At 48.8% G+C, this 17,440-nt stretch overlaps 1 protein-coding gene across 1 annotated transcript in view; it reads right to left on the bottom strand.

The window, feature by feature from the left end:
- Positions 1-540: 540 nt before the first annotated feature.
- The window catches only part of palm2akap2 (palm2 and akap2 fusion), a 97,292-nt gene continuing 80,392 nt past the window's right edge, over positions 541-17,440 (bottom strand). Inside the window, exons 7-8 of the mRNA XM_036976551.1 lie at positions 16,043-16,183; positions 541-4,022 (exon numbers count right to left, since the gene is read on the bottom strand). Of these exons, the coding sequence (XP_036832446.1) occupies positions 3,178-4,022; positions 16,043-16,183 (986 nt within the window). The 3' untranslated portion in view covers positions 541-3,177. The remainder of the gene's footprint in view (positions 4,023-16,042; positions 16,184-17,440) is intronic.

Raw genomic sequence — 17,440 nt, 5'->3', positions numbered from 1 at the left:
GTCAGACATGTTCTCACTGTGTCAGACATGTTCTCACTGTGTCACTGTGTCAGACATGTTCTCACTGTGTCTGACATGTTCTCACTGTGTCAGACATGTTCTCACTGTGTTAGACATGTTCTCACTGTGTCAGACATGTTCTCACTGTGTCAGACATGTTCTCACTGTGTTAGACATGTTCTCACTGTGTCAGACATGTTCTCACTGTGTTAGACATGTTCTTACTGTGTCAGACATGTTCTCACTGTGTCACTGTGTCATACATGTTCTCACTGTGTTAGACATGTTCTCACTGTGTCAGACATGTTCTCACTGTGTTAGACATGTTCTCACTGTGCCAGACATGTTCTCACTGTGTTAGACATGTTCTCACTGTGTTAGTTAGACATATTATCACTGTGTTAGACATGTTCTCACTGTGTCAGACATGTTCTCACTGTGTCAGACATGTTCTCACTGTGTCAGACATGTTCTCACTGTGTTAGACATGTTCTCACTGTGTCAGACATGTTCTCACTGTGTTAGACATGTTCTCACTGTGTCAGACATGTTCTCACTGTGTCAGACATGTTCTCACTGTGTCAGACATGTTCTCACTGTGTTAGACATGTTCTCACTGTGTCAGACATGTTCTCACTATGTCAGACATGACATGTTCTCACTTTGTCTGAGACAGTAGGGCTATGCAAATAGAGCTCCCTCCTATACTCTGATACGCTGGTAGAGTTCCCTCTATACTCTGATACCCTGGTAGAGTTCCCTCCTATACTCTGATACGCTGGTAGAGTTCCCTCTATACTCTGATACCCTGGTAGAGTTCCCTCCTATACTCTGATACGCTGGTAGAGTTCCCTCTATACTCTGATACCCTGGTAGAGTTCCCTCCTATACTCTGGTAGTTCCCTCCTATACTCTGATACCCTGGTAGAGTTCCCTCCTATACTCTGGTAGTTCCCTCCTATACTCTGATACGCTGGTAGAGTTCCCTCTATACTCTGATACTCTGGTAGAGTTCCCTCCTATACTCTGATACGCTGGTAGAGTTCCCTCTATACTCTGATACCCTGGTAGAGTTCCCTCCTATACTCTGGTAGTTCCCTCCTATACTCTGATACCCTGGTATAGTTCCTTCCTATACTCTGGTAGTTCCCTCCTATACTATGATACCGTGGTTGTTCCCTCCTATACTCTGATACCCTGGTATAGTTCCTTCCTATACTCTGGTAGTTCCCTCCTATACTATGATACCGTGGTTGTTCCCTCCTATACTCTGATACTCTGGTAGTTCCCTCCCATACTATGATACCGTGGTTGTTCCCTCCTATACTCTGATACCCTGGTAGAGTTCCCTCCTGTAATCTATTACCCTGGTAGTTCCCTCCTATACTCTGATACCCTGGTAGTTCCCTCCTATACTCTGATACCCTAGTAGAGTTCCCTCCTACACTCTGATACCCTGGTAGAGTTCCCTCCTATACTCTGAAACCCTAGTAGAGTTCCCTCCTATACTCTGATACCCTGGTAGAGTTCCCTCCTATACTCTGGTAGTTCCCTCCTATACTCTGATACCCTAGTAGAGTTCCCTCCTATACTCTGATACGCTGGCAGAGTTCCCTCCTATACTCTGAAACCCTGGTAAATTTCCCTCACATACTCTGATTGTTCCCTCGTATACTCTGATACCCTGGTAGAGTTCCCTCCTATACTCTGATACCCTGGTAGTTCCCTCCTATACTCTGATGCACTGGCAGAGTTCCCTCCAATACCCTGATACCCTGGTAGTTCCCTCCTATACTCTGATACCCTGGTAGAGTTCCCTCCTATACTCTAATACCCTGGTAGTTCCCTCCTATACTCTGATACCCTAGAAGAGTTCCCTCCTATACTCTGATACCCTAGAATAGTTCCCTCCTATACTCTGATACCCTGGTAAAGTTTCCTCCTATACTCTAATACCCTGGTAGTTCCCTCCTATACTCTGATACCCTGGTAGAGTTCCCTCCTATACTCTGATACCCTGGTAGTTCCCTCCTATACTCTGATACGCTGGCAGAGTTCCCTCCTATACTCTAATACCCTGGTAGTTCCCTCCTATACTCTGATACCCTGGTAGAGTTCCCTCCTAGACGCTAATACCCTGGTAGTTCCCTCCTCTACTCTGATACCCTAGAAGAGTTCCCTCCTATACTCTGATACCCTAGAATAGTTCCCTCCTATACTCTGATACCCTGGTAAAGTTTCCTCCTATACTCTAATACCCTGGTAGTTCCCTCCTATACTCTGATACCCTGGTAGAGTTCCCTCCTATACTCTGATACCCTGGTAGTTCCCTCCTATACTCTGATACGCTGGCAGAGTTCCCTCCTATACTCTAATACCCTGGTAGTTCCCTCCTATACTCTGATACCCTGGTAGAGTTCCCTCCTATACTCTGATTGTTCCCTCCTGTACTCTGTCATGGTTCGGATGAGGAGCTTATGTACAGTGCCTATCGTTAATTATGATAACTGTTCATGTTTCTTACAGTACAGACAGAAGGTCATAAGTAATGCCCTTCTCAGGATATATCCCAAATTGCACCCTATTCCCTATATAGTGCACTACTTTAGACCAGAGCCCTATTCCTTATATAGTGCACTACTTTAGACCAGAGCCCTATTCCCTATATAGTGCACTACGTTTTACACAAATCCTCACATAAAACATATTTGGTGTTGTATCAAGGTCAGGGCCTCTCTACCCTCAAGGCTCTGGTCAAAAGCACTGTGTTACATAGGGAATAAGGTGCAGTTTCCTCTAGGTACAGATCTAGGATCAGCTTCCCCTCATCCAATTCTGACCTTCATCTGTAGTCATAAAAATCTAAAACTGACCCTTTATTCGGGGCAACTTCAACTTCCACCGTTGTCCTACTGAAGGGAGTGACAGAGTGCCTTTACTTTCCTGGGGGGAGGGGGGGGTCAAAGGTCAAAGTTAAAAAGAATGATGTCAATGCAGCCAAGTTCCAGGCGTCAGAGGGTAGGTTCTGTTAGTAGCCGTGAGGAGGAATAGGAGGAGGAGGAGGAGGAGGGTTTAGGGAGGAGGGAGATCAGAGCCTTGATTAACCAATGAGCTCCTCTCTCCCTGCAGTCCCAAGAGTAACAGAGAGTTGTGGGTAGTTTAGTTAAAGTAATGAGGTCACATGATAGTACAGCAGTGGCAGCGCTCTTTCTTCTCTATACCTGCTGGGGAGGGGAGTTCCTTGGTGGCCGTGGCAGAGCTCTCGTCCTTCCCCTCCGACGACAGTTCAGTGGTGTCACTGAGCGGCCGGGAGCCGGACACCAGGTCGGCGGCATTGCCGTCCATGGTGGAGTAACCGTCTGTCACCGTTTTCTCCCGTAGCGACTTCTCATCGTCCTCATCGATCAGGACGATCTCAGCCTTGATGGTGCCGTCGAATCCCAGCAGCCTCTTGGTCTCATCCTGGTCGTCTACATTATGATTGCCCATGAAGATCATCGTGATCGGCTTCTCTGCCGTAGCCTGGGGAGCCTCCGTCACCTCACCCCCGTATATCACCTCCCGGCAGGATGGAGGCTGGGTGGTGATAGGGGCGCTTGGAGCGTGGGGCTGGGGAATCTTGTGGGCCGTGGTGGCAGAGCTAGGGACAGCTGGGGGGGTAGTGTAGGGGGTGTAGTTGGTAGGGAGGTCAGCGGAGTGGTAAATGGACCTGGGGGAGGTTTTGGGGTCATCAGCGTCGGTGTGGTTGACAGTGACCTTAGCCTTGCCTCCCTGAGCACAGCCGGTGGTCGCCCCGACCCGCTTCATCAGCTCATCCACCTGTTGGGAGCTCCAGTGGTGAACCCCATTGTCCAGGGTAGAGGACCCCCCCGAGCGGACCTCGTAGACAACATTCCGGCCGTCGTCGAAAACCTTGACCCCGCAGTCAGGCACTTCGTCAGGGCTGACTGCAGACGCTGACAGGATCCTGGTGTCCCCTGTCTTTCTGTCCTTCTCCACGTTGATCTCCATGGCGTACATCGCTGGATAAAAGACAGACAGACAGACAGACAGACGGAGGGAGGGGGAGAGAGAGAAAGAAGATATCATGTTACCATTATAGTACATCTCTGGGAGACAGACAGACAGACAGACAGACAGACAGACAGACAGACAGACAGACAGACAGACAGACAGACAGACAGACAGACAGACAGACAGACAGACAGACAGACAGACAGACAGACAGACAGACAGACAGACAGACAGACAGACAGACAGACAGACAGACAGACAGACAGACAGACAGACAGACAGACAGACAGACAGACAGACAGACAGACAGACAGACAGACAGACAGACAGACAGACAGACAGACAGACAGACAGACAGACAGACAGACAGACAGACAGACAGACAGACAGACAGACAGACAGACAGACAGACAGACAGACAGACAGACAGACAGACAGACAGACAGACAGACAGACAGACAGACAGACAGACTGACTGACTGACTGACTGACTGACTGACTGACTGACTGACTGACTGACTGACTGACTGACTGACTGACTGACTGACTGACTGACTGACTGACTGACTGACTGACTGACTGACTGACTGACTGACTGACTGACTGACTGACTGACTGACTGACTGACTGACTGACTGACTGACTGACTGACTGACTGACTGACTGACTGACTGACTGACTGACTGACTGACTGACTGACTGACTGACTGACTGACTGACTGACTGACTGACTGACTGACTGACTGACTGACTGACTGACTGACTGACTGACTGACTGACTGACTGACTGACTGACTGACTGACTGACTGACTGACTGACTGACTGACTGACTGACTGACTGACTGACTGACTGACTGACTGACTGACTGACTGACTGACTGACTGACTGACTGACTGACTGACTGACTGACTGACTGACTGACTGACTGACTGACTGACTGACTGACTGACTGACTGACTGACTGACTGACTGACTGACTGACTGACTGACTGACTGACTGACTGACTGACTGACTGACTGACTGACTGACTGACTGACTGACTGACTGACTGACTGACTGACTGACTGACTGACTGACTGACTGACTGACTGACTGACTGACTGACTGACTGACTGACTGACTATCATGTGGTTTCAACTATAGTACAACTCTGGGTGATTATTTAAGATACTATTTGAAGACAGAGTTTCAGATATTTTTGGAAGATGGGCAGGAAGCTTTCCCACAAGGACCTGAGGTGGCGGAACAGAGTGCTCTCGTTTGGGGTGTAGGGTTTGAGCCTGAAAGTAGGGAGGGGTAGCTCCTCTTGCTGCTCCGTAGGCAAGCACAATGGTCTTGGAGTGGATGCGAGCTTCGACTGGAAGCCAGTGGAATGTGCGGATGAGTGGGGTGACGTGGGAGGACTTGGTAAGGTTGAACACCAGGCGGGCTGCAGCATTTGATGGCGCAAGCGAGGGAGCCCTGCCAAGAGTGAGTTGCGGTAGTCCAGACGGGAGATGACAAGTGCCTGGATTAGGACCTGCTCTGCTTCCTGTATGAGGAAGGGTGGTTCTATGGATGTCGTAGAGCATGAACCTGCAGGATGTTTTGCAGAGAACGACAGGGCAACGCCAATGTTCTTTGATGTCTGAGATGGGGACACCATGGAGTTGTTCACCATGATGAAGAGGTCTTTGAGCAGGTAGGCCTTCCCCGGGAGAAAGAGCAGCTCCGTCTTATTGAGGTTGAGCTTCAGGTGGTGAACCGACCAAGCTGAGGTATCTGGCAGGCATGCAGAGATGCATGTCACTACCTGGGTGTCAGAAGGGGGGAAGGAGAAAAGTAGTTGAGTGTCATTCGCATAGCAATGATAGGAGAGACATTGAGAGGAAATCATGGAGCCAAGTGACTTGGTGTATAGAGAGAAGAGGAGAGGGCCTAGAACCGACACCAGTCGTGAGTGGTGCAGACACTGATCCTCTCCACGTCACCTGGTAGGATCGGCCTGCCCGGTAGGATGCAATCCAAGAGCGTGCAGAGCCTGAGACGCCCAGCCCTGAGTGGGTGGAGAGGAGGATCTGATGGAGCCTGAGACACCCAGCCCTGAGAGAGTGGAGAGGAGAATCTGATGGCGCCTGAGACGCCCAGCCCTGAGAGAGTGGAGAGGAGGATCTGTTTTATCACGGTGTTGAAAGCAGCGTATAGATCTAGGAGGATGAGAACAGAGGAGAGAGAGTCAGCTTTGGCAGTGCAGAGAGCCTCTGTGACAAAGAGAAGAGCAGTCTCTGTTGAGTGACCCGTCTTGAAGTCTGACTGGTAAGGATGGAACACAGCCAGTGGTCAGGGATGAGTTGATAAGGATGGAACACAGCCAGTAGTCAGGGATGAGTTGATAAGGATGGAACACAGCCAGTGGTTAGGGATGAGTTGATAAGGATGGAACACAGCCAGTAGTCAGGGATGAGTTGATGAGGATGGAACACAGCCAGTGGTCAGGGATGAGTTGATAAGGATGGAACACAGCCAGTAGTCAGGGATGAGTTGATAAGGATGGAACACAGCCAGTAGTCAGGGATGAGTTGATAAGGATGGAACACAGCCAGTAGTCAGGGATGAGTTGATGAGGATGGAACACAGCCAGTGGTCAGGGATGAGTTGATAAGGATGGAACACAGCCAGTGGTCAGGGATGAGTTGATAAGGATGGAACACAGCCAGTAGTCAGGGATGAGTTGATAAGGATGGAACACAGCCAGTAGTCAGGGATGAGTTGATAAGGATGGAACACAGCAAGTAGTCAGGGATGAGTTGATGAGGATGGAACACAGCCAGTGGTCAGGGATGAGTTGATAAGGATGGAACACAGCCAGTAGTGAGGGATGAGTTGATAAGGATGGAACACAGCCAGTGGTCAGGGATGAGTTGATAAGGATGGAACACAGCCAGTAGTCAGGGATGAGTTGATGAGGATGGAACACAGCCAGTAGTCAGGGATGAGTTGATAAGGATGGAACACAGCCAGTAGTCAGGGATGAGTTGATAAGGATGGAACACAGCCAGTAGTCAGGGATGAGTTGATGAGGATGGAACACAGCCAGTAGTCAGGGATGAGTTGATAAGGATGGAACACAGCCAGTAGTCAGGGATGAGTTGATGAGGATGGAACACAGCCAGTAGTCAGGGATGAGTTGATAAGGATGGAACACAGCCAGTAGTCAGGGATGAGTTGATAAGGATGGAACACAGCCAGTAGTCAGGGATGAGTTGTTGAGGATGGAACACAGCCAGTGGTCAGGGATGAGTTGATAAGGATGGAACACAGCCAGTGGTCAGGGATGAGTTGATGAGGATGGAACACAGCCAGTGGTCAGGGATGAGTTGATAAGGATGGAACACAGCCAGTAGTCAGGGATGAGTTGAGGGAAGTGAGGAATGGCAGAAGGTCTCCAGAGATGGTCTGGAGAAAGGAAGAGGTGTTGGAGTCGAGTGGGTTGTTGGGCGGCTGGACCTCACTAGTCAAAGGATTTCATCTGGAGAGAGATGGGGAGAAAGAGGTCAAGGCGTTAGATAATTCTGTGTGAGTGGGACCAGTGGACTCAATAGGCTGAGTGAATGAGACCAGTGGACTCAATAGGCTGAGTGAATGAGACCAGTGGACTCAATAGGCTGAGTGAATGAGACCAGTGGACTCAATAGGCTGAGTGAATGAGTGGGACCAGTGGACTCAATAGGCTGAGTGAATGAGACCAGTGGACTCAATAGGCTGAGTGAATGAGACCAGTGGACTCAATAGGCTGAGTGAATGAGACCAGTGGACTCAATAGGCTGAGTGAATGGGACCAGTGGACTCAATAGGCTGAGTGAATGAGACCAGTGGACTCAATAGGCTGAGTGAATGGGACCAGTGGACTTAATAGGCTGAGTGAATGAGACCAGTGGACTCAATAGGCTGAGTGAATGAGTGGGACCAGTGGACTCAATAGGCTGAGTGAATGAGGGGGACCAGTGGACTCAATGGGCTGAGTGAATGAGTGGGACCAGTGGACTCAATAGGCTGATTGAATGAGTGGGACCAGTGGACTCAATAGGCTGAGTGAATGAGTGGGACCAGTGGACTCAATAGGCTGAGTGAATGAGTGGGACCAGGGGACTCAATAGGCTGAGTGAATGAGACCAGTGGACTCAATAGGCTGAGTGAATGAGACCAGTGGACTCAATAGGCTGAGTGAATGAGACCAGTGGACTCAATAGCCTGAGTGAATGAGACCAGTGGACTCAATAGGCTGAGTGAATGAGACCAGTGGACTCAATAGGCTGAGTGAATGAGACCAGTGGACTCAATAGGCTGAGTGAATGAGTGGGACCAGTGGACTCAATAGGCTGAGTGAATGAGTGGGACCAGTGGACTCAATAGGCTGAGTGAATGAGTGGGACCAGTGGACTCAATAGGCCGAGTGAATGAATGGGACCAGTGGACTCAATAGGCTGAGTGAATGAGTGGGACCAGTGGACTCAATAGGCTGAGTGAATGAGACCAGTGGACTCAATAGGCTGAGTGAATGAGTGGGACCAGGGGACTCAATAGGCTGAGTGAATGAGACCAGTGGACTCAATAGGCTGAGTGAATGAGTGGGACCAGTGGACTCAATAGGCTGAGTTAATGAGTGGGACCAGTGGACTCAATAGGCTGAGTTAATGAGTGGGACCAGTGGACTCAATAGGCTGAGTGAATGAGACCAGTGGACTCAATAGGCTGAGTGAATGAGACCAGTGGACTCAATAGGCTGAGTGAGTGAGACCAGTGGACTCAATAGGCTGAGTGAGTGAGACCAGTGGACTCAGTAGGCTGAGTGAGTGGGACCAGGGGACTCAATAGGCTGAGTGAATGAGTGGGACCAGTGGACTCAATAGGCTGATTGAATGAGTGGGACCAGTGGACTCAATAGGCTGAGTGAATGAGTGGGACCAATGTACTCAATAGGCTGAGTGAATGAGTGGGACCAGTGGACTCAATAGGCTGAGTGAATGAGTGGGACCAGTGGACTCAATAGGCTGAGTGAATGAGTGGGACCAGGGGACTCAATAGGCTGAGTGAATGAGTGGGACCAGTGGACTCAATAGGCTGAGTGAATGAGCGGGACCAGTGGACTCAATGGGCTGAGTGGGACCAGTGGACTCAATAGGCTGATTGAATGAGTGGGACCAGTGGACCCAATAGGCTGAGTGAATGAGTGGGACCAGTGGACTCAGTAGGCTGAGTGAATGAGACCAGTGGACTCAATAGGCTGAGTGAATGAGACCAGTGGACTCAATAGGCTGAGTGAATGAGTGGGACCATTGGACTCAATAGGCTGAGTGAATGAGGAACAGATGTTGTCGACTTTCTTGTCAAAGTGGTTGACAAAGTCATCCACAGAGAGGGAGGAGGGGGGAGGAGGGAGGAGGGAGGGGGAGAAGGATTAAGGAAGGAGGAGAAGGCGGTAAAGAGTTTCCTAGGGTTAGAGGCAGAAGCTTGAAATTTAGAGTGATAAAAGTGGCTTTAGCAGCGGACCCAGAGGAAGAGAAAGTAGAGAGGAGGGAGAGGAAGTGTGATATGTCCTCCGGATGTTTAGTTTTCCTCCATTCACACTCAGCTGCCCGCAGCCCTGTTCTGTAAGCTCGCAATGAGTAACTCAGCCACGGAGCAGGGGAGTAGGCAAACAGCCTCTAGTAAAGATGAGGTCAACTGTATTGTCTGCCTTGTGAGTGGGAGGGGACTGGGAAAGGGTCAAAGTTGGAAAGAAATTAATAGAAGTCAGTCGTCGGGAGGTTGAAGTCGCCAAGTACGAACAGCGGTGAGCCATCGTCAGGACATTAGCTTATCAAGGTGTCAAGATCATTGATGAACTCTCTAAGGGTTACAGTGAGATTAGTAGGAGAACAGAGACCTGAAGGGGGTCACAGTGAGATTAGTAGGAAAACAGAGACCTGGAGGGGGTCACAGTGAGATTAGTAGGAGAACAGAGACCTGGAAGGGGTTACAGTGAGATTAGTAGGTGAACAGAGACCTGGAGGGGGGTCACAGTGAGATTAGTAGGAGAACAGAGACCTGGGGGGGGTTATAGTGAGATTAGTAGGTGAACAGAGACCTGGAGGGGGTTACAGTGAGATTAGTAGGAGAACAGAGACCTGGAAGGGGGTTAAAGTGATATTAGTAGGAGAACAGAGACCTGGAGGGGGTTATACTGAGATTAGTAGGAGAACAGAGACCTGGAGGGGGTCACAGTGAGATTAGTAGGAGAACAGAGACCTGGAGGGGGTCACAGTGAGATTAGTAGGAGAACAGAGACATGGAGGGGGTCACAGTGAGATTAGTAGGAGAACAGAGACATGGAGGGGGTCACAGTGAGATTAGTAGGAGAACAGAGACCTGGAGGGGGTTACAGTGAGATTAGTAGGAGAACAGAGACCTGGAGGGGGTTACAGTGAGATTAGTAGTTGAACAGAGACCTTGAGGAGTTTGTAGTGAGATTAGTAGGAGAACAAAGACCTGGAGGGGGTTACAGTGAGATTAGTAGGAGAACAGAGACCTGGAGGGGGTTACAGTGAGATTAGTAGTTGAACAGAGACCTTGAGGAGTTTGTAGTGAGATTAGTAGGAGAACAAAGACCTGGAGGGGGTCACAGTGAGATTAGTAGGAGAACAGAGACCTGGAAGGGGGTTACAGTGAGATTAGTAGGAGAACAGAGACCTGGGGGAGGTTTACAGTGAGATTGGTAGGAGAACAGAGACCTGGAGGGGGTCATAGTGAGATTGGTAGGAGAACAGAGACCTGGAGGGCTGTTACAGTGAGATTAGTAGGAGAACAGAGACCTGGAGGAGGGTTACAGTGAGATTAGTAGGAGAACAGCCTCCAGTAAAGATGAGGTTAAGAGTATTGTCTGCCTTGTGAGTTGGAGGGGATTGGAAAAATAAATCAATCGAAGGCGATCTCGGGAGGTTGAAGTAACCAAGTACGAATAGCGGTTAGCCATCGTCAGGAAGTGAGTTTATCAAAGTGTCAAGCTCAGTGGATGAAGTCTCCAAGGTGTGGAGCTCATTGGATGAACTCTCCAAGGTGTGGAGCTCATTGGATGAACTCTCCAAGGTGTGGAGCTCATTGGATGAACTCTCCAAAGTGTGGAGCTCATTGGATGAACTCTCCAAGGTGTGGAGCTCATTGGATGATCTCTCCAAGGGCTTCTGGTGGGCGATATATGACAATAATGTTAAGCTTGAGTGGACAAGTGACAGCGATAGAATGGAATTGAAATGAGGAGATGGACAGGCAAGAGGAAAAAAACTGAAAATCTCCACTCAGGAAAAATGTGTATCAATGTGCCACCAGAGCGATGACCAGATGCTCTCGGATTATGATAGAAAAAGTATTCAGATGAAGAGAGAGCAGCTTGAGTAGCAGTATTTTCTGAGTTGATCCAAGCCTCCGTCAGGGCCAAAAAGTCAAGGAACTGAAGGGCAGCGTAGGATAGGATGAACTTGGAGTTCTTGACCTCAGATGGGCAGTTCCAAACACTACCTTAGACGAAGGAATTCCACATTGGGTTGTGCGGGCTTGGTACGCTAAATCAGAAATAGCCAGTTGTGAGATCTGTAAATAACTAAGTAAGATACTCAAGTGAGAGAGTGATGGGAAGCTACTCTATTTCCTTCCAGAATAACTCAGCTGAACGGTATTAGTTTAACAACCAGACCACTGCTGAGAAAAACAGGAGAGACTGATGTACTAATACTATTGCTGATTGGCTTGAAGATGAACCCCCCCCCCCCCCCCCCCCCCCTTGATTACCTAAACAAGTCATAAATTGCCCTGACAATCCTGGTCGATGTGTCAACAAATGTCTTCAAGTTGTGAGCAGTCAGCAGTTCACACACCAAGTAGGTCACTGGGAAGACAGACAGCATTTAAAGTAGATGGCCCTAGTTAAACCTCTCACGTCCGGAGATAACAGGAGTCCTCTAGCTCTAGAACCTGTTAGTCCTGTGATCAGAGCCCAGTCCCAGGACCCAGTCCCAGCACCCAGTCCCAGGACCCAGTCCCAGGGCAGCTCCAGTGTTAATATGTTGAACTGATCAGTGTTCTGAGTTTGAGTGTATTTATATTTTTACAGGGACAGTGCACATGAATCAACGTTTCAGTAAAAGTGATGGTTTTAGCCAGTCGGCAAATTTTGACCTGGAGTCCCTGGGCAAGTTTTTAAAAACAAATGACAATACAGACAGACCATGAGTAGTGAGCACATGCAGAGAAACATAGAACGAGGGACACGGAGCACGCAGACAGAGACACGTAGAACAAGAGACACTTAGCACGCAGACAAAAAAACATAGAACAAGAGACACGTAGCACGCAGACAGAGAGACATATAGAACAAGAGACACGTAGAACAAGAGACATATAACACGCAGACAGAGAAACATAGAACGAGGGACACGGAGCAAGCAGACAGAGACACGTAGAACTATAGACACTTAGCACGCAGACAGAGAAACATAGAACAAGAGACACGTAGCACGCAGACAGAGACACATAGAACATGAGACACGTAGCACGCAGACAGAGACACATAGAACAAGAGACACGTAGCACGCAGACAGAGAGACATATAGAACAAGAGACATATAACACGCAGACAGAGAAACATACAACGAGGGACACGGAGCAAGCAGACAGAGACACGTAGAACTATAGACACTTAGCACGCAGACAGAGAAACATAGAACAAGAGACACGTAGCACGCAGACAGAGAGACATATAGAACAAGAGACACGTAGAACAAGAGACATATAACACGCAGACAGAGAAACATAGAACGAGGGACACGGAGCAAGCAGACAGAGACACGTAGAACTATAGACACTTAGCACGCAGACAGAGAAACATAGAACAAGAGACACGTAGCGCGCAGACAGAGACACATAGAACATGAGACACGTAGCACGCAGACAGAGACACATAGAACAAGAGACACGTAGCACGCAGACAGAACAACATAGAACAAGAGACACGTAGAACAAGAGACACGTAGCACGCAGACAGAAACACATAGAACAAGAGACATGTAGCACGCAGACAGAGACACATAGAACATGAGACACGTAGCACGCAGACAGAGGCACATAGAACAAGAGACACGTAGCATGCAGACAGAACAACATAGAACAAGAGACACGTAGAACAAGAGACACGTAGCACGCAGACAGAAACACATAGAACAAGAGACATGTAGCACGCAGACAGAGACACATAGAACAAGAGACATGTAGCACGCAGACAGAGACACATAGAACAAGAGACACGTAGCACGCAGACAGAGACACATAGAACAAGAGACATGTAGCACGCAGACAGAGACACATAGAACAAGAGACACGTAGCACGCAGACAGAAACACATAGAACAAGAGACATGTAGCACGCAGACATAGCAACATAAAACAAGAGACACGTAGCACGCAGACAGAGACACATAGAACGGGACACGTAGCACGCAGACAGAAGAACATAGAACAAGAGACACGTAGCACCCAAACAGAGACACATAGAACAAGAGACACGTATAACAAGAGACACGTAGCACGCAGACAGAGAAACATAGAACAAGAGACATGTAGCACGCAGACAGAGAAACATAGAACAAGGAACACATAGCACGCAGACAGAAACACATAGAACAAGACACGTAGCACGCAGACAGAACAACATAGAACAAGAGACACGTAGCATGCAGACAGAGAAACATAGAACAAGAGACACGTAGCACGCAGACAGAGCCACAGAACAAGAGACACGTAGCACCCAAACAGAACAACATAGAACAAGAAACATGTAGCACGCAGACAGAGAAACATAGAACAAGGAACACGCAGACAGAGAAACATAGAACAAGAGACACGTAGAACAAGAGACACGTAGAACGCAGACAGAACAACATAGCACAAGAGACACGTAGCACACAGACAGAGAAACATAGAACAAGAGACACGTAGCACGCAGACAGAGACACAGAACAAGAGACACGTAGCACCCAAACAGAACAACATAGAACAAGAAACATGTAGCACGCAGACAGAACAACATAGAACAAGAGACACGTAGCATGCAGACAGAGACACATAGAACAAGAGACACGTAGCACGCAGACAGAACAACATAGAACGAGGGACACGTAGCACGTAGACAGAGCAACATAGAACAAGAAAAACGTAGCACGCAGACAGAGACACATAGAACAAGAGACACGTAGCACGCAGACAGAACAACATAGAACGAGGGACACGTAGCACGCAGACAGAGCAACATAGAACAAGAGACACGTAGCACGCAGACAGAGACACATAGAACAAGAGACACGTAGCACGCAGACAGAGACACATAGAACAAGAGACACGTAAGCACGCAGACAGAGACACATAGAACAAGACACGTAGCACGCAGACAGAACAACATAGAACAAGAGACACGTAGCACCCAGACAGAGACACGTAGCAGGCAGACAGAGCAACATAGAACAAGAGACACGTAGCACGCAGACAGAGACACATAGAACGAGGGACACGTAGCACGCAGACAGAGCAATAGCACAAAAAACCACAGTGTTTCCACACCTCACCAGCTACAGACAACAGGCAACATGGAAAGCGACAACACACAGCTAGGGATGATGTTCATTAGTCTGATTGACCTATAGCCATGTCTTTATGTTTTTTGTGAAGGTGTGATCGGTGGTGCAGGTCTGTGTCTGATGGCAGTGTATTCCAGACATGGGAAGCTCTCACAGTGAAAGCAGATTTACTAAAGGTGCTTTTCCTTAAGGGAACTATACAGTCACCTCTCATGGCAGACTTGTTGATCTGCTGCCATATGTTTGGGTTTTCTGTTTAACAGAAGTACTGAGTGGAGGGGGAGGAGCCTGGCCATTTAGGATCTTGAATACAAGACATGCGTCGGTGTATTGTACATGATTTCTGAGGATGTAACAGTGATGATGGCTATTGGGCTTCCTATCAAGCACTTTGAGAGCCTGTTTGTAGACAGACTGAATAGGTTTCAATGTTGTACAGCAAGCTGGGCCCAACTAGTCAAGCAGTATGTTTAAGTGGGGGAGTATCATAGATTTGAAGTACAGTTTTGCTACCTCTGTAGTCAAACAATTTCGTATAAATCGGAAAATTAGCGAGGTTGAATTTGGTCATTTGAGTTGCCTTTTTCACCTGCTTTTTAAAAGACAGGTTAAAATCAGATACCACCTGCAGCATCTCCCCTGACACATAGACATCTGTCTCAGTAGCATCTGATACCACCTGCAGCTTCTCCCCTGACACATAGACATCTGTCTCAGTAGCATCTGATACCACCTGGAGCATCTGCCCTGACACTTAGACATCTGGCGCAGTAGCATCAGATACCACCTGGAGCTTCTCCCCTGACACATAGACATCTGGCTCAGTAGCATCTGATACCACCTGGAGCATCTGCCCTGACACACAGACATCTGGCTCAGTAACATCTGATACCACCTGGAGCATCTGCCCTGACACACAGACATCTGGCTCAGTAGCATCAGATACCACCTGGAGCTTCTCCCCTGACACAGACATCTGGCTCAGTAGCATCAGATACCACCTGGAACATCTGCCCTGACACACAGACATCTGGCTCAGTAACATCAGATACCACCTGGAGCTTCTCTCCTGACACATAGACATCTGGCTCAGTAACATCAGATACCACCTGGAGCATCTGCCCTGACACACAGACATCTGGCTCAGTAACATCAGTTGTCAACTTTGTGAAGGAGATGCAGACAGTTTTTTCACATTGAGATTCAAACATGAATCACTGAGCCACTTTGTACCTTCCTATTGGTGAGTCTGTGGGTTGCCACATTGTACCTCCCTCACTCTCCGTTAGCTAGCTACTACCCGCTACCCCTCCCTGGTCCTAGTACTGTCCTCCCTTGGCTCCGGTCCAAACCTCACAACTCCTTCCTCCCCCACCCAGCACCTACCAGGTTTCTTTGGCTGTTCCCCAGAGGCAGGTGCTGTTGAGGCTGTGGCCTGATGAAGAGAAGTGGTGGAGGAGTCTCTGATGTCTGGCTGCTGCTCTGGGAGCTGGTCGGGGAGCTGGGGTGAGGCGTTACTCACAGCATCTGGTTGGGGCGGAGATTAGGAGAGGAAGTCAGACTGGACTCTCCCACCCTAGCACACTCAATCTCTCTCTCTTTGTATCTGTCCCTTTCTTGCTCTCTCCCCCCTCTCTCTCCCTCTCTCCCTCTCTCTCTGTATTCCTCTCTTCCTCCCCCTCTATCTCTCTTCCCCCTCTCTCCCTCTCACTTCCCTTCTATCTCTCTTCCCCTCTCTTCCCTCTCTGTATCTCTCTCTCCCCCCTCTGTATCTCTCTCTCTTTTTCTCTCTCTCTCTCTCTCTGTATCTCTCTCTCTCTCTCTCTCTTCCCCCTCCCCCCCCTGTATCTCTCTCTCTCTCTGTATCTCTCTCTGTATCTCTCTATCTCTCTTCCCCCCTCCCCCCTCTGTATCTCTCTCTCTGTATTCCTCTCTTTCTCCCCCTCCCATGTATCTCTCTTCCCCTCCCCTCTCTCTCTCTGTAACTCTTTCTCTTCATTCCCCCAGCCCAGTGCTACGTTCAGCAGAATGTGTAGAGTGGTGTATTAGAGAGGATCAAAGCGACCCTGGGTTGGGGGGATTCCCTGTGAATAGGTGGATCAGGGTGAACAAAGTACAGGGCTACTGTCTTATGTTGGAGCACTCAATAGTACCGCTGAGGCAGGTGGGAAACGATCCAAGGGGCAAATGTGGCAGAGAGAGAGAGAGACCGAGAGTAGAGATCGTAGGGAGAGAGCAGAGAGAGACACGGAGAGAGTAGAGAGAGAGTAGAGAGATAGTAGAATGAGAGTAGAGAGAGAGTAGAGAGAGAGAGTAGAGAGAGAGAGTAGAGAGTAGAGAGTAGAGAGAGTAGAGAGTAGAGAGAGTAGAGAGAGAGTAGAGAGAGAGAGTAGAGACTGAGTAGAGAGAGAGTAGAGAGAGAGAGTAGAGAGAGAGTAGAGAGTGAGTAGAGAGTAGAGAGTGAGAGTAGAGAGAGAGAGAGAAGAGAGTAGAGAGAGAGTAGAGAGAGAGAGTAGATAGAGAGAGAGAGTAGATAGAGAGAGAGAGTAGAGAGAGAGAGAGAGTAGAGAGAGAGAGGAGAGAGAGAGTAGGGATTGAGAGTAGAGAGTAGAGAGAGAGTAGAGAGAGACAGACAGAGAGTAGAGAGAGAGCAGAGAGAGAGAGCAGAGAGAGACACAGAGAGAGGAGAGCAGAGAGAGAGGGGGGAAAGAGAGAGAGCAGAGAGAGAGAGCAATATGCAGGGCACTGTTTTACAAAGCCCTGTAACAGCGAGGGGGGAGTGTT

Source organism: Oncorhynchus mykiss, chromosome 5 (genome assembly GCF_013265735.2).
Source record: "Oncorhynchus mykiss isolate Arlee chromosome 5, USDA_OmykA_1.1, whole genome shotgun sequence".
Taxonomy (NCBI): domain Eukaryota; kingdom Metazoa; phylum Chordata; class Actinopteri; order Salmoniformes; family Salmonidae; genus Oncorhynchus; species Oncorhynchus mykiss.
This window is presented reverse-complemented; position numbering and strand designations above follow the sequence as displayed.